The sequence below is a fragment of the Esox lucius genome, chromosome 20, assembly GCF_011004845.1.
Source record: "Esox lucius isolate fEsoLuc1 chromosome 20, fEsoLuc1.pri, whole genome shotgun sequence".
Taxonomy (NCBI): Eukaryota; Metazoa; Chordata; class Actinopteri; order Esociformes; family Esocidae; genus Esox; species Esox lucius.
In genome coordinates, this window is record NC_047588.1 from 18,989,646 (window position 1) to 19,010,956 (window position 21,311).

Here is a 21,311-nt window from a genome sequence, read left to right on the forward strand (position 1 = left end):
TGGGGATGCTTTTCTGCAAAGGGGACAGGACGACTGCACCGTATTGAGGGGAGGATGGATGGGGCCATGTATCACGAGATCTTGGTCAACAACCTCCTTCCCTCAGTGGTCTGATGAGACACGAATAGAGCTTTCTGGTCTAAACTCCACTTGTCGTGTTTGGAGGAAGGCATATTATAACAGTAGCAGCAATACAAATAATCAAGGATAAAAGTTCTACATCAGAGGGGAGCTTCTGCATAGCATTACAACAGTCAATAAAAGGCTGCCACCTGCCAGGAAAGCACTGGAGCCCCTGAGGGAGTACTTATATCATATCATCATTGAGCCATTGACAAACTGTAGGGGGGCGAACAGATTTCCAGTGAAGCAGAATCCTGCGTCAAGCCAGTAGTGAAGTAAAAGCAACAATGTCTGCCTGGGGCCTACGAGGACAGGTCCTCCGGAATACCAAAAATGGCCATGGTTGCAGGGTAGTGTTCAGCACTTCAGACAACATTTGGAATAGAGACACAATAGTTTTTGAGGGCAGGGCGCTGAGTGAATATATGAGTAAGATCATATGGGGAGACCTGGCATCTGTCACACTCATCGTTCACATTCAGATACATTTCAGCTAGCCTCGACTTGGAAAAATGAGCTCTGCGCACAACCTTAAATTGTATAAGGCCAAGACGAGCACAAGATGTAGTGGAGCGTAACCTGTCAATCATCTCATCCCACCACTCCTGTGTGAATTCCATCTCCCGCTCCGGTACAAATAAAATTGTAAAGCAGCTGCAGCTCATTCAGAATGCTGCTGCTAGAATGTTAACCAGGACCAATAGAACAAAGCACATCACTTTGGTTCTTAAATCTTTGCAGTCAGTTACAGAATAGGTTTTAAAGTGGCAATTTTAGTCTATAAACTGAATAGGTTTAGGCCCCAAATACATTTATGATATATTAGATGATTATAAACCAAGCAAGGCTCTTAGATCCAGGAACTCGGGTCAGGTAGAAAAGCCCAGAGTCCAAACTAAATATGGTGAAGCTGCATTTAGCAATTATGCTACATACAAATGGAATAAACTACCAGAATATCTTAGATGGGCCCTACATTTATTTTTAAATCCAGGTTAAAAACACTTCTCTATTCACAGGCATATGACTAAGCACTTAATCTTAACCACACTGTTAGCCTTTTATCTTTTATAGCTTCCCCATGGAATCTACCAGTTATGTTTGATTTAGTTTTTATTCCATTTTGATTTTCTTAGCACACTGAATTGCCTATTTGATGTTTTTATTCTAGTATTTGTTTTTATTCAATTGTATTATTATATTTTCCTTTTCCTTTTAAAGCACATTGAATTGCTCCTATGTACTAATTGCGTTATATAAATAAACTTGCTTGCACCCAGGTAGACTTAATTTTGTCAGTGGAGTGCTTGTCCAATGACAGAAAAACCAAATAGATCTGAGAGATTAAGCCCTTCTGCTGAGGTAATAAAGACAAAATACTATCCCAGGGTTGGCCAGGGGGTTCGGCACGAAAGCTAGAAAAGTGTGAGGAGACACAATGCCTCACTTGAAGGTAATGGATAAAGTGACAGTTGGGGTAAAGAGTATTTAGAGACCAGAGTGGGAAAACCAGAAAAAAGTCCATTATTATACAGGTTTTGGAATGTCTTAATACCCCTTCTTGCCCAGAGACAGAAGACAGTGTCCATTGGGGACAGGGGAAGACGTGATTCATATTAATAGGGCCCATAGCCGATGCAGAGAATAATTTAAAATGACGCCAAAACTGATACCAGATCTTAAGTGTGGAAAGTACAACAGGATTGCCAATGTAGCGAGAGCAGGTGCTGGCAGAGGACAGCAGAGCAAAGCAGGAGCATGCAACCAGAATGGCAATTTCAGAAAATTGTCAGCCCAGTAGTTGTACAAAATGTTGGGTAGTGCCAGCCCTCCACTAAATTTGTATCCATAAAGCAAAGATCGACTGATTCTGGGTACCTTACCTCCCCAGATAAATAAGGTAACACCCTGATTTATTTACTTAGAAAAGGACTTGGGATTTTGGTAAAAACAATGGGATTTTAACATTTTAACAGCATGAATCCTCCCTATAAGTGATAGTGATCTTATAGGCAGGATTTTCAGAGAAGCTACCCCATCTCTGAAAGTCAGACTTAATTTGCACAAGAAAGGGGAGCAAAGTTTGCTGAGAAAAGGGCAGGTAGTGAACGTGTTTAACACAAAGGAATGTGAAATCAGAAGAACAAACTGGCTTTATTAATGCAATGACCTATGGCCACTAGCCAGTGACATTGACACCAATCATCGGCCTTCAAATGTCAAATGGCATTTCATAGCTACTTTCGTTTGGACCAATACCAATACACTCCAACTGTTCCAGATGGTAGGACCACGGACCAAAATGGACATCAAGTAGTGCAATTTAATTTTGTCAAATTGAATACCTGGTCATTTGTCTCCGCTAAGAAAAATGTAATTGAGTAACTAAAATTAGGAACTAAACAATCTAAAGTAAAGGGCTTGTAATAAAGCTCATGTTATGTAACCTGCTTTCACAATCTTTATTGCTTTGAGTTTTCATGAGAAATGGGACTGATAGAGGGATGGAAAAGTCTATAAAGTAAATACTTTTTTTCAATGTTAGCAAGCTGCAAGCTAGCCAATAATTGGTAATTTAGGTAGCTTGACACACAATATGCTCGGCGAAAATGATTATCTCAATTTCATAAAAAGCAGCATGCAACATCTGTTGAGAATAAATGCATTCCGAGTAATTGCGTACAGTAGCTGCACAAAAAAAAATTATGTTCTGCAAGCTTTCTACTTTGACGCTGTAGGTGTGAACGGCATTAGGGTAACGTGATTGAGTGGACGCTGCCAAAAATGCACCTCAAACACATTAATAGTTATTCAAGTAAAAAAAAAGGAACTACTTTAAAAATAAAATTCACTTAACAAAATGTGTCTGTTTACTTTTCAATTTAATGCACATAAAATGACCAATTACGTTCCACAAATTCGTGGTCTTTTTATCTGCCTTATTGTTCCGCCACCGTTAAAAAAAACAATAGCGTTGTTCGGAACCGGGAAAACAATTTATTTCTGTCTCTTTATTTCTGGCATTTTAGTCAAATTGGAACACATGCGTTTGCATTTTGTTTCTCAAGACAAAAAATAAACCACAATATTTTAGTGAATAACTAAAAGTGTTGTTTCCATGGTAACATCTGATCTGGTCAACAACAGTTATTGGCGTTTTTCTAGCAGCAGGCTTTTATTATATGCTGGAAAGTGAGCTATCGAAGTAATTCGAATTCACTTTATATGCAAAGTAAAATGAATGAGGAAAGTGGACTGGAAAAACTGGACTTTGGTGCCTTAAGCCTCGAGCAACAACAGAAACTCCGACAATTTAAGGTAGCTAAAGTAGCGTTAGCCAGCTAGCTATGCTGTGTAATTAATGTTCATGTCTAAATGCGCAATTTTCCCTCTGGACAGGAGTAACGTCGTTAGTTTTGAAGATATGATTATATTACCGTAGAGCCATTCGGAATGCTTTTAGCCGGCTTTGCAACGTTATACATGACGTCAAAATACTGGGCACCTGCAGTAACAAAATATACTTACTCGTTAAACTTAAAAAATATAAAGTTGCTACTGCCTGGCAACAATGTCTTAGTTGGAAAGATATCCTCAATAAGATATGAATTGCTTCCTCTCTTTGTTTTTCAAACCCCATTGTAAAATAAGGCCTTATGTCAAGTGCAAGACATTTTCGGTTGCCTTTACATTACACTTTAAATTATACAAATCCCTTATTTACTCCCAGCTTACTGTATATGAGAATGTGAACTTACCAGGTATCATGTCGGATATTTTACATCAAGTCATTTACAGAGTGGATAATTTACCAGTAGACCAAAGGTAGGTTAGACACCTACAAGCTTTATTGTAGTTTTCGGTCTGTGAATGCATTCTTCAAGCATGTAAATGTAAAGTAGCTCTCAAAAGTATTCACCCCCGTTGGACAATTCCACAATTTATTGAGTTATAATTAAAGCTTTTGCCATACCTAAATCAATTATTTTCTGATTTATATTTTTAATTACTCTAGATGAATTTGCAGATTTTATTTTACACTTTGACGTTTTTGTGTTGATCATTGGCATAAACACCTGATTAAATACATTTTAATATAATGTTGTAACACAGTAAAATGTCACTCTGATTTAACCACACTCACAAAATCATTCTAGACATTCATGACATCTGCTAAGGTTATAATTTGTCCATGTCTTTTATAGGTCAAAACAAGAATTGACAATGAAAAATATTTGAGAGCGCATCCAGAGGTGGAACTCTTAATAAGCAACTTTTTAAGGTTTGTTGTGTGAGCCTATAATATACTTGTATTCTACATTGGGTAATTTAGCTCTGTGAAGGCCTGCCAAAACTCTGTACCTCCAAACATACATAATACGTACATTTATATTTCCCATTTTGCTACAGTTCATTGCTTGGATACTAATGTGAAGTCTGACTTGAATTTTACAGCGAAGTATTTCTCAAAAGACCCACAGACATTCGAGAGTTTGCAGCAGGTGGGTTCAATCAATAAGACATACAGATAAAAGGTACATCCCTCTACTTTGAAATAACATCTAACAATTTTTCCTCTTTTCCAGATCACTTCACTGACCCAAATCTGTGTGTGATCATTGGCTCCAAAATGCATGGTATTCCTTCCAAAGCAGCACAGAGTGACTGAATCCTCACTGGATTGGAAACCTCTTCCTGTGTTTTATACCAAGTAGTTGTTTACATCAGTGTTAAATAAGAACAGGCTGCCATAGCATTTAGAATGTCATGCATGAATGGCGTTGGCCTAACTCTAAATACAGGCTCTGGATATATAGTTAATTTTCTAACAAGCATCTAATTGTAACAAGAAGTTTGTATATTCAGCTCTTTCCTCTGTGTCCAAATTATCAAATATTACTGCAGCAATACATTTATATTTAAGTTACAGATGACAATTGTCCAGAGCAACATACAGAATTTCAACAATGGATCTACACAGGAACCCAGGGCTGACCAAAACTAATTAGACTACACAGGATACACAGTTTAATGTTTATTGAATACAAAAAAAAATCATGCATTACGCTTTGATATAGAAATCTAACAAAAACAGGTCAGAGCCAGCTGTCACAAAGAATGACAAAATCCTTCATAATTCATTTTGATTCACATTAAAAAATATAAATGAGGCACTTTCAGATGCAAATCCATCAGTGTAAAGCTAATGGCTGTTAAAATGGAACAATGGCATTGAATAAAAAAAAGACTCAACTGTTACGTGGCATAGTTTGATTTTTGTTAAGGCAATTTATATTTTAGTATATACGGTTTTGTGATTTCAGGAATCGTGACTAGGTCAAGGTGGCCTTTGTATGTTGTTTTCATCATACCCCTTGAGATAAGATTTAAAAATGCAGGCATCGTAAACTATTGGGATTTAGGTCTCTGTGTGAAAAGAGTATCAGGCGCGGATTCAGGATTAGATTGCACAATGTCAAATCCTATACAGGAACATACATCTGACCTTATGGTCTTTGGTATGGTAAACAGTGTCCTTGGCCCTTTAGCTCAGAGTATTATATGACTAATCTTCAACCTTGTCCATTCAAGATTTCTACTAATGTCCACTTCCACTAGTCTACATCCATATCAGATTTGCTCAGAGTAGGGTACTACTAGTCTATGTCCTTGTCCCTTTAGCTCAGAGTAGTGTACTACTAGTCTATGTCCTTGTCCCTTTAGCTCAGAGTAGTGTACTACTAGCCTCCAGAGTGCATTAAATCTATTCCCAGTTTAGTAGAGTTATTCCCCTTAATGGTTAAGGTTAGGATTTAGAAAGGGTAAGCAGGTCCTAGATCAGTGCCCATTAACAACATCTACATGGACCAATCCCTTACCACTACTGAAGAGGACAAGTCAGAAAAGGGCAAGGAGATAAAATCTGAAGAATTTTATGTACCTTGATGTGGCAACAGGAAGATGGTCTGAAATATGACTTTCTACACAGCAGTTGACTAAACACACACTGTGACCCACATGTTTGTCAGAAATCAGAAAGGCTGGTTTTGAACAACTACAGGTAAAGTCAGGGTGCTTTAGTAAATGTCTAGTGAGATCGAGCACAACAGCACAGATGGGCCTTGCTAGAGAATATCATACCCAACATAAAACGCACAAGTCTCAAATGTCTTACAGGTAGTGGTCATGTTGTGTTCATCTTATACTTTATTTTAGTTGAAAACCGAATCCCTTGTTTAAAAGATACCTAATTCTGGCAGATCACCGTCATTAAAACCCAACACGTATAGTACACTCACTGTAGTTCACTGTAAAATCATACTTAGGAGGAACTGATCCAATGGCAGTGACACTGTGGTTCTCCCACAAACACAGACAAATCCGGTCTTCAGTGTTCTTTACATACACACAGATGTTCAGTCCCACACACACATTAAAGGTTCCTCTGTTGTCACACAAACATGGCCTGGGACACAAAGCTGTTCCCCCGCGTCGCCCCAGAGGCCATGGGGTACTGCTGCTCATTGTAATAGTAATCATTGGCAGCGTACTGGTTGAGGTAATCCTGGGCCGGGGGTTCGTTCAGCCCGCGGCCCTCCCAGCCAGAGGGGGTGCCAGCGTGGTACAGCTCGTCTGTGTTGTGATTGTATCCCTCATCAGCATATGCATCCAGGTCCTAGTTGGAAAGATACAAAAATAAAATGGAGAACCATTTATAATCATATACAAAAAAGGAGAGCAAAGCGTTAAAGGGACCCTTTCCAATTGTCAAACAGACAGCAACAACATCTGCAGGTCTATGTTGTCCAACCAATTTGTAAACTTGCCAACCACTGCTTCCAAATGGTTCACTAGTGGGTGAGATTCCTAGGTTGGTACAGTTTAGAAAAATGCTTGATTCTATCTATGCAAAGTTGAGTGGAACACCCATGTAGCCCTATACCTTCATGCACATTTTGAAAAACAGTGAAAAACATGCCAATTATGGTTAGTAACTGAAAGAATGATCATGAATAGATAATCAGTTATTCATTGATTTTGGTTGAATGAATTCTTAACCAGGATGAATTATGAATGAGATACAGAATAAACTAAGAAGTGAATCCGGCAATGGATTCTTTATTAGCCAAAGCTATTAAGATCATTTGATTCATCTTAATAGGATAAACGGGCTTCCTCCATTTCTTCACCATAACCCGGTGGGGAGAATGAGCTTTCAGCTCTTCACGTCTTTTAATGTCTGAAGGGTCAACTAAAGGATATTTTGTATTACCGAGATATGGCCTCTGTGGCTGTGATCTTACCGTGCTGGACTGTCCGTTCTGGGGAGAGATATGGCCTCTGTGGCTGGGATCTTACCGTGCTGGACTGTCTGTTCTGGGGAGAGATGTGGCCTCTGTGGCTATGATCTTACCGTGCTGGACTGTCCGTTCTGGGGAGAGATGTGGCCTCTGTGGCTGGGATCTTACCGTGCTGGACTGTCCGTTCTGGGGAGAGATGTGGCCTCTGTGGCTGGGATCTTACCGTGCTGGACTGTCCGTTCTGGGGAGAGATGTGGCCTCTGTGGCTGGGATCTTACCGTGCTGGACTGTCCGTTCTGGGGAGAGATGTGGCCTCTGTGGCTGGGATCTTACCGTGCTGGACTGTCCGTTCTGGGGAGAGATGTGGCCTCTGTGGCTGTGATCTTACCGTGCTGGACTGTCTTTTCTGGGGAGAGATGTGGCCTCTGTGGCTGTGATCTTACCGTGCTGGACTGTCCGTTCTGGGGAGAGATGTGGCCTCTGTGGCTGTGATCTTACCGTGCTGGACTGTCTTTTCTGGGGAGAGATGTGGCCTCTGTGGCTGTGATCTTACCGTGCCGGACTGTCTTTTCTGGGGAGAGATGTGGCCTCTGTGGCTGTGATCTTACTGTGCTGGACTGTCCGTTCTGGGGAGAGATGTGGCCTCTGTGGCTGTGATCTTACCGTGCTGGACTGTCCGTTCTGGGTAGAGATGTGGCCTCTGTGGCTGTGATCTTACCGTGCTGGGCTGTCCATTCTGGGGAGAGATGTGCAGCTGGTCCAGTGCTCCATCTTCACTATCTTCATGGTTTCTACTAGAGTTCAGCTGCAGAGTCAAACACACAGTATTGTCATCGACTAAGCTCCTAGGGTAGAAAGTCCTGATCTTGATGATTTTAGTCATAGAACAGTAACTGAGAGCCATGTACAGTAGACCAGCTGTCCCACTGCAGCAACCCTTAACCAGTGGTGTTAATCATTGATCGCCTGTCCTCCATCACTCACCCTGTCAGTAGAGCCGCTAGTTAAGGTCTGCTGCTTCTTAGGGGGGGGAGGCTTGTACTTAGGTGGACCACTAAGCCAGAGGGAGAAGAAACAGAGTTAGGATCATCAGTCAGTCTGGGGAACAGACAAGGGGACATGCAGACACTCAGAGGGAGAAGAAACCAAGTTTGGATCATCAGTCAGTCTGAGGAACAGACAAGGGGACATGCAGACACTCACTCTCCACTGTTTATCTTGTTGTGGTTCTTGCGGACCAATGCCACAACACTGCCAATGATCGCCAGCAGCAGAATCACCCCAATGATCGCTCCTATAACAGCGCCTGTAGTGGAACCTTTCCCTGGCAGCGGAGTAGCTGAGACAGGGAAGGGGATAAGGTTAAAAAGCAGCAGAAAAAGACTATTACAACTTATCCCCATGAATTAGTCAGTAGTCTACATGGACCCAAGTAAGGTAGTTACTACATGTACAACGTTATCCACTTACCCTAAAAGCATACAGTTATGGCTTCTCTACATATGGGTGTTAACTTGGCCCTGGAGACAATCACTCTTAGACTCAAGCTTTTCTGGTTTAAACACTGGAGCCTATTATCTATAGTGAATTGTGTGTGGTTGTATGTGAGTGTTTGGGCCGGCACAATTTGTGGTCCGTTTTATCAAAAATATGGTCAATAACTGAACGGAAACATTCAAGTACCTTCATATAATGAACCATGATGAACACTAAGACCAGTGCTAACAATATGATGACACACACACACACACATCATTACCCTCCCCATCATTTCCCAGGGGATTATGCTAATGAAGGGGTGTTAAAGGGCATTGAGGAGCTCTGCAGTATTTTGAGGTGAGTAAACCAAGGAAGCTAATTGGTTGGCCCCAAATTCAATGTTGTAAGATTTATAAGCCTGAGGTACTGATGCTCTTAAAGCTACGGTATGTAAGATGTGAATACCATCAACATGAAAGACTACCAATAAAGAAAGGAGCACACACAAATGTAAATTCATTTCTGTCAGACAATAGGCATGTATGCTGAGCTCTGCTTCTCCAGCCAATGAATTTAAACGTCAATTATAATTGATGAACTGCAATTTTACAAATCCTTTCAAATTCTGACTGATTGTGACATTTATGACGTAATAATCATTTAGCACATGACATGTTTAATGTATGAGGTTCAATAGGTCTGGTGAAACAGAAGATTTATGCCCCAGCTTAACAATCGCACAAATATTATGGTGTAATTCAGGCTGATGTCCACATGGTAGTGCTGTGTCTCCATAATATCAGCATTAAAGTATTACCATCAATATTCTCACTACCTGCTCTGTCCTCTGTCATAACCATCTCTGAATATGGCCCCTTCTGGCTTTCTCATCCAATGGGCTTTGAGGAGAGAGGAGGCAAGGAGAATGCACTTGAGAAAAGGACAATGTATTTAGCTATATCCATGCTGTCTTTGGGCTCTTTTTCTATCCTAACCCTACCCATCCATCTTTGATTTCACTGGGAAATCCTCTCCTTTCCTCCTTTTATTTTGACTGATAATGACCAGTAGCAGCTTTACCTGGTAATCTGTTACTGTACACCAGTTGGGATTAAAAAGCAGTTTTTAGAGTATTGAGATGCAGCCACTGTCTGGAGACCCTCAGTATCTGTAGTGAACGCCAGCAACGTCTCGCTCTAATGAAATCTTCCAGACGGGCCGAGCGTGCCTCTGTCTCTCTCAGCTGGCACTGCACTGCGCTCCCCTCCAACAAGGACGAGCTGGGCACTGTAAATGTTGCCAGGCGGCACGCAGACACATGCACAGAGCACAGTCCAGCACCGCAGTCCAGCTGGCAGAATGATGCCGTCCAATATCCCTGTCACTCACACCAACACATTCACACACACCCTCGCACTCAGCCACAGATTGAGGCAGGGTTCACATTCTCCTGGCGTATTCTAGATATCAGGTATGGTCTAATACACTGCCAGTTGCCAGATTAAAAACAGCAGAAGTATTCCAACATTAGAGCACCACCGCATAAGCTGGTGCATAATGAGGCTGTCTTCAGATGATTGATTGGGGGATTTCAGGTCTTAGACTGAGAACGTCTGCCTACCTGTCCACCTCTCTGCGCTGCCTGCCTTCCTCGCTCTGAGCTGCCTGACTGTCTCTCTGCGCTGCCTGCCTTCCTCGCTCTGAGCTGCCTGACTGTCTTTCTGCGCTGCCTGCCTTCCTCGCTCTGAGCTGCCTGACTGTCTCTCTGCGCTGCCTGCCTTTCCTCGCTCTGAGCTGCCTGACTGTCTCTCTGCGCTGCCTGCCTTCCTTGCTCTGAGCTGCCTGACTGTCTCTCTGCGCTGCCTGCCTTTCCTCGCTCTGAGCTGCCTGACTGTCTCTCTGCGCTGCCTGCCTTCCTTGCTCTGAGCTGCCTGACTGTCTCTCTGCGCTGCCTGCCTTCCTCGCTCTGAGCTGCCTGACTGTCTCTCTGCGCTGCCTGCCTTCCTCGCTCTGAGCTGCCTGCCTGTCTCTCTGCGCTGCCTGCCTTCCTCGCTCTGAGCTGCCTGACTGTCTACCTCTCTCCCTGCCTTCCTTACCTCTCTCTCTGTGCCACCTGCCTGCCTCCCTGCCTCTCTCTGAGCTGCCTGTCTTTCTCTCTCTCCCTCTCTGAGCTGCCTGTCTTCCTCTCTGTATGAAAGGGTGAGAAATGATCGAATATAAATAAACCACCCTCTCATACATATATACATATATATACACACACACACTAGTATATAGCTGACTGAAATCCTTGGATCTATTCATCTAGGCACATATGACCCCACCCAGGCCACGCTGGCTTTCCTAGCCTAGCAGTCCTTGACCTGGTCAGGCTCCCTGCCTCTTCCTTGTCCCATCCTGCTATCCTCCACTGCCACCGTCATTTAGGATTTTCTTGTTTATCTCTCCCTAATACGGCAGCCCAAATCTGTAGCGTCTTAGACTCTCTTATCTGCTCCGGGTAATGAGCGGAGATAAGCCTGTTTTTATTACCCTCTCCTGCCACCAACACGCGCACACACACTACCACTGTTCCCAGATCTATGCGTTTATTATAGCTCAGCCATAAAAGTGATTGACCTTGCCCAAAATAGATTAAACACTCATTGATTGTCGGCCAAACAATTCGTCTGTTGCTGATAATAAAATCTATCTATATTGTTTTTTTTGTTTACTTGTAAGATCGAGCCTCGACAGACACAAGGCAAACACAGTTGGCATTGATCCTGGAATATGGGAATAGAGATTAGGTCTGGACTATAGATGAATTGATCACCATTGACAGAAACACAGATTAGGATGAAGAGAGGGTTAAGGCAGAGTTAGGCAGGGGAGGAGGATTGTAGCCCTGTGATCCTAAAGGCTTAACAGGGTCACATTTCCAACATACACACTCATCTTTGCTCCCTAGCAACCCGTATCCCAGTAACCAGCCACTGCATATATAATCCACAGATTGGAGGTGTGGGGAGAGACAGTAATAAGGACAAGCTCAGAGTGATAGCAGATGGGGAATGAGATGGAGAGAAGAAACAGTATAGAGTTGGGGGTGTTTGGGTCCATGTACATACAGGATAGGTCAGATGTATACCATAACAGATAAATATATTCACAGTAATAGGTGCATATGTGAAGTGTGTGGCATGTTTGTGTGTATGGCGTCGGTAAAAGTGTGTACATGTTGCGTATAACAGGTTGTTTGTGTGTGGAGCACAGTGTACATCTCCACAATATTGGAGGGATAGTCCACCAAGTTAATTTATTCTATTGTTTGACAGCCTTGTTTAACGGTTGTATGTCCTGTGGGTAGATGTTCTGATGTCAGTTGTGGGCGATGTGGGCCATATCAGCTAGTGGGCGGTGTAGGCCATATCAGTTAGTGGGCGGTGTAGGCCATATCAGCTAGTGGGCGGTGTTGGCCATGTCAGTTAGTGGGCGGTGTAGGCCATATCAGCTAGTGGGCGGTGTAGACCATATCAGTTAGTGGGCGGTGTAGGCCATGTCAGCTAGTGGGCGGTGTAGACCATGTCAGTTAGTGGGCGGTGTAGGCCATATCAGCTAGTGGGCGGTGTAGGCCATATCAGCTAGTGGGCGGTGTAGACCATATCAGTTAGTGGGCGGTGTAGACCATGTCAGTTAGTGGGCGGTGTAGACCATGTCAGTTAGTGGGCGGTGTAGGCCATGTCAGTTAGTGGGCGGTGTAGGCCATGTCAGTTAGTGGGCGGTGTAGGCCATGTCAGTTAGTGGGCGGTGTAGACCTGAAGGACATTAAAGCCCTCTGCAGACTCCTCCTATTGGCTTCTGCTGTCTACAACGGCCTGCTACTGAAGCGGTTTCTCTCAGGCAGGATTCATCCAGTGGGATTCCAGAGCTGGCCCCATGCATACACACTGTCTGGGGGATTAAATGGATGTCAGGGACGCTGGCTTGACGGGAGAGTGAGCCAATGTGAGCTTGACTGACGAAGGAAAGGAAAGACTGACTGAATGTGCATACGATTAAGTGAGAGTGTGTGTGTGTGTGTGTGTGTGTGTGTGTGTGAGACAAAGATTGGGTCTGTCACGTTGATCTTGGCTTCTGTCTGCAGAGAGACAGTGTGCTCCATGCCATGGTGCATTAAGAGAGAGACTGGCGCCCCAGGAGAAGGCATGGTCTCTCCCTCTCTATTTCCTGCTCTCTCTGACAAGGTCGCAGCTTCCCTCTGGCTGTCTCTGCGTCAATATTTACACTCCACTTTACAGAGGTGCCCGGCCCAGCCAGGATGGAGAAGAGCTACTGCATTAGACAAGTCTGGGTAAGAAGGAGCACTAGCAGTAAGGAGTCTGTACCAATCCAAGGGGCAGTACGCACGCACACACACACACTATGACCAGCTATGACTTATTACACGATAAGAACCGCGCAGGTCACCTCAGTTCACCTTCATGGCCCTGTCCAAGCACCTGCTGTCAACAGTTGGTTTACCCGCCATGTGACCTTCTGCCAGGGAAACCATCCATTTCATCAACCACTGGAGCTGGAGTATGCTACTCAGCCATGCACAGGGGGATCTGAGAAGGGATTGGGGTGAGGCAAACTAACATTTCCCAGACTTGTTCCTCCATTAACACTAAGTGGTTCTGAAATGGCACTTGTTAGTTTCAGTTTAGGCTGGGCTATTGAAAAGCAATACGAAGGAAGCTACTCATTCCTGGATTTTGAAATAAAGTTCCACTTTATATGTATAGTGCAGATTATGACCTGCAGATGCTCTACTAAACTTCATAATATTAACAAACTGTGAAGGTTACTGTAGGTTTGAAATAAGTATGGGCAAGGTTTAGGGAAAAAGGTTAAAGTTAGGGATAGAATGAGATTTAAGATTGGGGTTAGTAGATTATTAATGTATATGTAATTGATGATCTGTAGATAGACTTTAAAGCATACACAAATACGTTACCAAAATTAAATATAGCTAAAGTTTGTTCACTTTCCGTACAGATGGATGACCACTTCAGACTACTGATATACAACCCTCTCAACACCAGCAATAGGCTAATCGGCAGTCCTTCTGGGAATGCAAAAACAAACCAATCAACACATTATGCAAGATAATGTAATTTTGACCAATCACCAATTTCTTTCAGCATAAAAGGGTCCAATCAAGAGAGATTTTCAATTTGACCCGTTACCACAGAAAACAGGGCATCATACAGAACGTAAACCATAGTTTTGCTCCCTCTCAGCGTTTGAAGCTGTTGGTTGATGACTGACAGATTCTGACAGATTCTGACGAACAATAAATAGAAACAATAAAATTCAAAAACAAAAATCCCACCTAAAGACAGTGCCAGTAAAAGACACTTGGAACAAGCACCCACATACATAATAGCCCCGCTCTCCAAATGCATTCTCCTCCCCTGTAATCCTATGCCCATTGAGAGAAAACATTGCACATCCAGAACTGCACAGGCCCAACTCCAGCTCTACATTTGGATTCAAACACATAAACCACAGAATAAAAGAGTGAATTAAGGTTAATTCAAACACAAACCATAGAATAAAAGGGTGGATTAAGGTCGATTCAAACACAAAACATGTAATAAAAGGGTGAATTAAGGTTGATTCCAACACAAACCATAGTGTTGTGAAAAGGACTTCAATGGTTATCAGCTTCTGTGACCATTTGTTTGAGTTTGTTGTTGATGATGCTGGGTTACACAGGAAGCAACTCACAAGCCAAGCAAGCTCATTATCTGCTTGGACATCTAACTGCCCTCTAGGCAACCCGAAGCAAACCAGAGCCACAGTAAGTCTAGTTCCTGGTAACCTACCGTGTTCCCCCAGGAGGCTTGTGTGAACACGGCACTAGTCATAACCACCTACATACAGAGAAGTCAGAACCCCAACATAATTGGTTTTCTTGCATGCATGTATGAAAGGCAGCTTGTCCCAGTACATCTGCCGGAGCAGTGAGTTACGTAAGAGCTGGAGAAGGTGGAACATGTTGTGATTGTAAGCATAGATTCAAACAAAATAGTTTTTTTTAAAAACAATGAACTGGAGCAGCGCCCTTAACAACCTCACACACAAAGAGTGGATGCATATGTATTCATGTATTCCCGCTTACACTGGCACTCACATGCTACAGTTGAAGAACATCAAACTGCTGCATTAAAGAAAGCACTAGACAACATCCTCTAATCAGACATCCATAATAAATCCTTCCGTGCGAGTGCTTTTAAATGCGTGTGTTCAGGTCTTCAGATAGATAACTCCATAGCAACAATGTAGTAGGCGAGGAACAGTGAAGGGTGGTGTGAGGTAATCAATAGGGGGCAGTGAAGGACACTGTGCATGCAGACATATAATACACACACAAAAACACACACGCGGATATACACCGATCAGCCATAACATTATGACCACTGACAGGTTAAGTGAATAACACTGATAATCTCGTTATCATGGCACCTGTCAGTGGGTGGGATATATTAGGAAGCAAGTGAACATTCTGTCCTCAAAGTTGATGTGTAAGAAGCAGGAAAAATGGACAAGAGTAAGGATCTGAATGATTTTGACAAGGGCCAAATTGTGATGGCTAGAAGACTGGGTCAGAGCATCTCCAAAACTGCTGCCCCTGTGGGGTGTTCCTGGTCTGCAGTGATCAGTACCTTTCAAAAGTGGTCCATGGAAGGAAAAGCGGTGAACCAGCGACAGGGTCATGGGTGGCCCAAGCTCACTGAGGCCCGTGGGTAACGAAGGCTGGCCCGTGTGGTCCGATCCAACAGGCGAGCTACTGTAGCTCAAACTGATGAAAAGGTTAATAATGGTACTGATAGAAAGGTGTCAGAACACACAGTGCATCACAGTTAGTTGTGTACGAGGCTGTGTAGCTGCAGACCAGTCAGGGTGTCCATGCTGATCTCTGTCTACTGCCGAAATCTTCTGCGGGGAAAACTTGAGTCCTGCAATTAATGTGGATGTTAATTGACAAATACCACCTTCCAAAGCATTGTTGCAGACCATGTGCACCCTTTCATGGCAACGATATTCCCTGATGGCATTGGCCTCTTTCAGCAGGTTAATGCACCCTGCCACAAGGCAAAAATGGTTGAGGAATGGTTTGAGGAACACAACAACAAGTTTAAGGTGTTGACTTGGCCTCCAAATTCCCCAGATCTCTATCCAATCAAGCATCTGTGGGACGTGCTGGACACACGTCTGATTCATGGAGGCCCCACCTCCAACTTACAGGACTTAAAAGGATCTGCTGCTAATGTCTTGGTGCCAGATACCACAGCGCACCTTCAGAGGTCTAGTGGACTCCAGGCCTTGACAGGTCAGGGCTGTTTTGTTGGCAAAAGTGTGACCTACACAATATTAGGCAGGTGGTCATAATGTTATGGTGGTTTGAATGCTGCTTGGCTGATAGCAACGGAATATGCAACCATATATTGCAAATACATTACATGGCCAAAAGTATGTGGACATGCCTACTAGTTCTTGAGTTCAGTTGTTTCAGCCACACCCATTGCTCACAGGTGCATAAAATCCAGCACATAACCATAAAATCTCCATAGACAAACATTGTACAATGGGTCGTACTGAAGAGCTCAGTGACTTTAAACATGGCACTGTCATAGGATGCCACCTTTGGCGGAAGTCAGTTTGTGAAATTTCTGCCCTACTAGATCTGCCCCAGTCAAAAGTAAGTGCTATAAATGTGAGGTGGAAGCATCTAGAAGCACCAACAGCCCAGCTATGAAGTGGTAAACCACAGTGCGGGGCCATAGAGTGCTGAAGCACACCGCCACTGGACTCTGGAGCAGTGGAAATGGAGTGATGAATCTCTCTTCACTATCTGGCAGTCTGATGGATGAATCTGGGTTTGGCGGATGCCAGGAGAATGCTGCCTACCAGAATGCATAGTGTACTGTAAAGTTTGGTGGAGGAGGCATCATAGTCTGGGGCTGTGTTTCAGGGTTTGGGATAGGCCCCTTAGTTCCAGTGAATGGTTAATTTAATGCAGCAGACAACTGGGTGCTTCCAACTTTGTGGAAGGCCCTTTCTAGTTCCAGCATGACTAGGCCCCCGGGCGCAAAGTGCATAAAGAGATGGCTGCACAGAGCCCTGACCTCAACCCCACTGAACACCTTTGGGATGAATTGGAACAGCGATTGTGATTCAGGACTTCTCGTACTAACCTCATGAATGTTCTTTCGGCTGAATGGGCCAAATCCCCACAGAGACACACCAAAATCTTGTGGAGAGCCTTCCCAGAAGAGTGGTGGCTGTTATATCGGCAAAAGGGGGCGGGGGGGAGGGGGGGGGGGGGCAACTCCATTTTATTGCCCATGGTTTTGGAATGGGATGTCCAACAAGCTCATATAGGTATGATGGTCAGGTGCCCACATACTTTTGGCCATATAGTGTATAGCACAGAAGTGCAGTGTCCCAATTTTTCAAGCCTATGAACAACTCCTCGACATGGTGTATTGGCCATATACCACACCCCCATAATGCCTTATTGGTAAATCATATCCCAGTAATCAGAGATATTACATACACATAGGTAATAATTACATATACATTCAACACACACTGCCCCCAAACACACACCTCACATGCACATACACATTGTAGTAGCTAAGCTGCACATTGCATTTTATTCAGGCTGTCTCTAATGGGAGCCATCCCCAGATCTCTGAGGGCATGCTGTCACTTCAACTGGACACATGTGTCAGGGCTGGTGTGGGCATGACAGTGAGGTTAAGTGTTTACCGGAGAACAAGAGGTCTGTGTGTGTCTCCACCCCCTTCCACTCCTCATTATGACGTCTCTCACCCCGAAGCCTTTCAGCGGTAGAGAGGAGCTCATGTCTGTTCCCTGAGGAGACTAAATACCCTTTGGCTTTTCTGGTGATCCACGCTACACTACCGTTTAAACAACCAGCACAGGACACAGGGCTACATATTTAATAAAGAACAGATGAGACAGGAGGTGAGAGAGGGAGGAATAAAGTGGGAAAGAGCACAGCAGAGTCCGCTAGCAGCCTTTCACAGAAGCCCCTCATCCTGTCAACTCAACCCCCTTTGTTTATTTCATCCCTTCTAGGAGGACGCATGCGACACCTTCTCACTTATCACAGCGTTCTTTTCCACCTTGAACTCCCCCAGTTCAGAGTCAGTGACATAAAGCAAAGGCCCCTTACTTCCTTCACTTTCCCTGCAACATAGTAACGTTCACTCCTAATATCCCCCTGGTCAGTGAATTGGATGTTTGGTGGTAGCTGGCAAACAATGTCTCTCGTCCTCGTCAGCAGTACTCCTGTATCCACCCAGCTAAAACCATCCTGATAATACTGATAAGTCTCGGTATTGCTGGCGGACACAAAGCCAAGCGTCTGGAGGCACTGTAACATTCACTGGGCCAGTGGTTCTCAAACACCTTCCTGGCGATCCCCAGCCATGCAGTGTATACAACCTTTCCAAGGTTTGCTCAAGTCATCACCTTCTCATCAAGCCCCTGTTCAGTGAATCAGTGAGTGCTACTTCAATGCTACAACAAAACAGGCGATTGACTGGGGAAAAGAGGCACAGTCCTGCAGGGAAAGTCCGGACCAGAAGGAATTAACATGCATCTGTTAAAGCTCCTGTATCAAAGTTTCACGGGGATGTAACACCATAATTCTGCACCACAGGCAGCTAGGTTGTACCCGACCAGAACCCTTCCAGAACCCTGGGGCAGTAACTGTTCCTACAGGGTTAGTCTGGAACACACCTCCTACACTACTCTGCCATAGTTCTTTGTCTAAATCTCCTCCGAATCTAGAAGAATTCATTAGTCCATTGATGCCTCGATATCACCACCCCCCGTAGCTGTGATGTAGCCACATAGCTGTGCTTTTGGCCCAATTCAACCTAGCTAAAGAGGCCTTCTACTGTACACTTGGAGAGTAACATGAGAGAACCTAAACATCCTCACTCCCTGTAATAAACCCTGACATGAGAGAGGGAGGGAAAGGCGAATGAGAAAGGGGCTGTTGCATTGATTTCATGTCAGTTTCTCACCAGCCCCATTCCCCAGGACTAGTGTGTGTGTGCATGAAGTGTATGTCAAAACGAGTTAGACACGGCAATGAGGACCTGGAACACACACACACACACACACACACACACACACACACACACAGGGAGAGGGAGGTGATTGTGGGTATAAGTTTGGTGTGTGTGTGTGTATGTATCTGTGCATACCTGTGTAGCTACATCGTAGCCTGGAGGAACCAGAGATGATGTGAGTGTTGTGGATCTGTTGCTCAGAGTAGAGAGGCTACTAACTGTGAAGGATGATTCAGAACCAGCAGCTATTAAACACAGCTAGATGGGCTTGACTTCCCATTGACTCCAACAGTTCTTGCCTGGGCAGTTATTCAGTCTCTTCTCAACATCTCACCACGCTCAACAGTCTTTTTGTCTGTGTACCGGGGTTGGGCTTACTTTTCATTTCCATTCAGTAAAAGGTTTCTGTCATTTTCTGTGAGGATTTTGATGAAAACCTGTTGACTTGGTGGATTGGTAGTGTTGAAACTTAACTGACCCAACAATATACACAGTAGCAGTCACCTGAACAGGACGATGTAATTAGTTCTCTGATCTACCCACAGCTTTTTCAAGCTCAGCACAGCCTGCTGGTGCCACACTCATACACGCAGGTCCATTGATTGATGCCTGGCAATGTGGTTGGATTGATTTCCTGCCTGTTGGGCCCTGTCCGGGGCCTCCCCCGGGTAGGGCCACAGTGTCACCGGACCCCCCCGTCTCAGTTCCAAGGTACTACGCTGCTATATTATTGTGCTGGGGGATATGAGGGATGTACTACTAACTTTTCTCAGTTTCCTCCAGTTTTACATTTTAGAAGGAGATGAGGTCCTGGTCCACACCTGCGGATTACCTGGTTTGGGGGGCCCGTTGCTGTCCCTGTCCTTGTCCACCTGGTCATACTTCTGACCTAGTCTAAAATCAAATAGACTCTGGATTTAGCCCAGAGAAATGTATTTATTATTCCAATTGGACTCTTTATATCTCACCCGGCACAGCCAGAAGAGGACTGGTCACCCCTCTGAGCCTGGGTCCTCTCTAGGTTTCTTCCTAAAATTTGACCTTCTTAGGGAGTTTTTCCTAGCCACAGAAATTCAACACTACTGTTGTTTGCTCCTTGTGGTTTAAGGCCGGGTGTCTCTGTAAAGCACTTTGTGACAACTGCTGTTGTAAAAAGGGCTTTATAAATACATTTGATTGATTGATTGATTGAGATGTCAGGCTGGTTGACTCCACCTACCTGCCACGAACATCAGTGTGTTACCTTCATATATGTCACCAACAGACACTAGACAGAGAGACACTCCCGTAAAACACTCTGCATTGTGGCTCCACGGAAGGCTAACCTGCACAGACACCCCATCGTCTAAAATCAGTCAGCTGAAGGACAAGGGTGACGTAGGACTGACGCCACTTGTCAGAAGACAATGCCAAAAACCAATTATATTCCATTTGTTCTTTTTTTTTTTTACAACATTAAACAGGTAGTTCCTTTCAAAACATTCGTCACCAACCCTGCTTAGACCTGGCAATAACTCTGGAGGCTGCTGGGAAAGGACAACTAATGTCTCACTAATTAGAATGTGACTGGAAGGTGAAGTCATGCAGAAGACAGAAAGAAATAGCTAAGGTTCTGAATCCATTTATTTATTTGTCTGTCTGCAGATCTACACTCCATCCATGTGTTTAACTGTCCCCTTTGAGGCCAGCTGAATTGTCAATGCCCCCAGACAGACAAACAGTGCAAATATGACCAGAATAGTGCAAGTAGCCTTCCCAACCACCAGAATAGTGCAAGTAGCCTACATAACCACCAGAATAGTGCAAGTAGCCTACCCAACCACCAGAATAGTGCAAGTAGCCTACATAACCACCAGAATAGTGCAAGTAGCCTACATAACCATCAGAATAGTGCAAGTAGCCTACATAACCACCAGAATAGTGCAAGTAGCCTACATAACCACCAGAATAGTGCAAGTAGCCTACATAACCATCAGAATAGTGCAAGTAGTCTACATAACCACCAGAATAGTGCAAGTAGCCTATATAACCACCAGAATAGTGTAGCAGCCTACATAACCACCAGAAAATTATGAATAGCCTACCCAAACACCAGAATAGTGCAAGTAGCCTACATAACTACCAGAATAGTGTTAGCAGCCTACGTAACCACCAGAAAATTATTAATAGCCTACCCAAACACCAGAATAGTGTAAGTTGCATACACAGCCAGCTGGGCATGTGTCTACATTTACTGTAGATGTTTAACGACCCCCCCACCCCCCCATCA

General features: G+C 44.0%; 2 protein-coding genes across 2 annotated transcripts in view; one reads left to right on the plus strand and one right to left on the minus strand.

Annotated features, from left to right (window-relative positions):
• Positions 1 to 3,106: 3,106 nt before the first annotated feature.
• On the plus strand, positions 3,107 to 5,058 carry LOC105006126 (regulatory subunit of type II PKA R-subunit domain containing 1). Its single transcript, XM_010864480.3, has 4 exons — positions 3,107 to 3,441; positions 4,329 to 4,405; positions 4,579 to 4,625; positions 4,710 to 5,058. Exons 1-4 carry the CDS (start codon positions 3,349 to 3,351, stop codon positions 4,790 to 4,792), a joined length of 300 nt encoding a protein of 99 aa, XP_010862782.1. The 5' UTR covers positions 3,107 to 3,348; the 3' UTR covers positions 4,793 to 5,058.
• An 87-nt stretch (positions 5,059 to 5,145) lies between these two features.
• The window catches only part of si:ch73-22o12.1 (nectin-2), a 77,342-nt gene continuing 61,176 nt past the window's right edge, over positions 5,146 to 21,311 (minus strand). Inside the window, exons 7-10 of the mRNA XM_029116040.2 lie at positions 8,628 to 8,763; positions 8,409 to 8,478; positions 8,143 to 8,229; positions 5,146 to 6,799 (exon numbers count right to left, since the gene is read on the minus strand). Of these exons, the coding sequence (XP_028971873.1) occupies positions 6,575 to 6,799; positions 8,143 to 8,229; positions 8,409 to 8,478; positions 8,628 to 8,763 (518 nt within the window). The 3' untranslated portion in view covers positions 5,146 to 6,574. The remainder of the gene's footprint in view (positions 6,800 to 8,142; positions 8,230 to 8,408; positions 8,479 to 8,627; positions 8,764 to 21,311) is intronic.

Coding starts and splice junctions, on each gene's coding strand:
- LOC105006126 (XM_010864480.3), top strand. CDS start 3,349: ATGCAAAGTAAAATGAATGAGGAAAGTGGACTGGAAAAACTGGACTTT. Junction 4,406..4,578: donor TTAATAAGCAACTTTTTAAG/GTTTGTTGTGTG, acceptor TGAATTTTACAG/CGAAGTATTTCTCAAAAGAC. Junction 4,626..4,709: donor CATTCGAGAGTTTGCAGCAG/GTGGGTTCAATC, acceptor CCTCTTTTCCAG/ATCACTTCACTGACCCAAAT.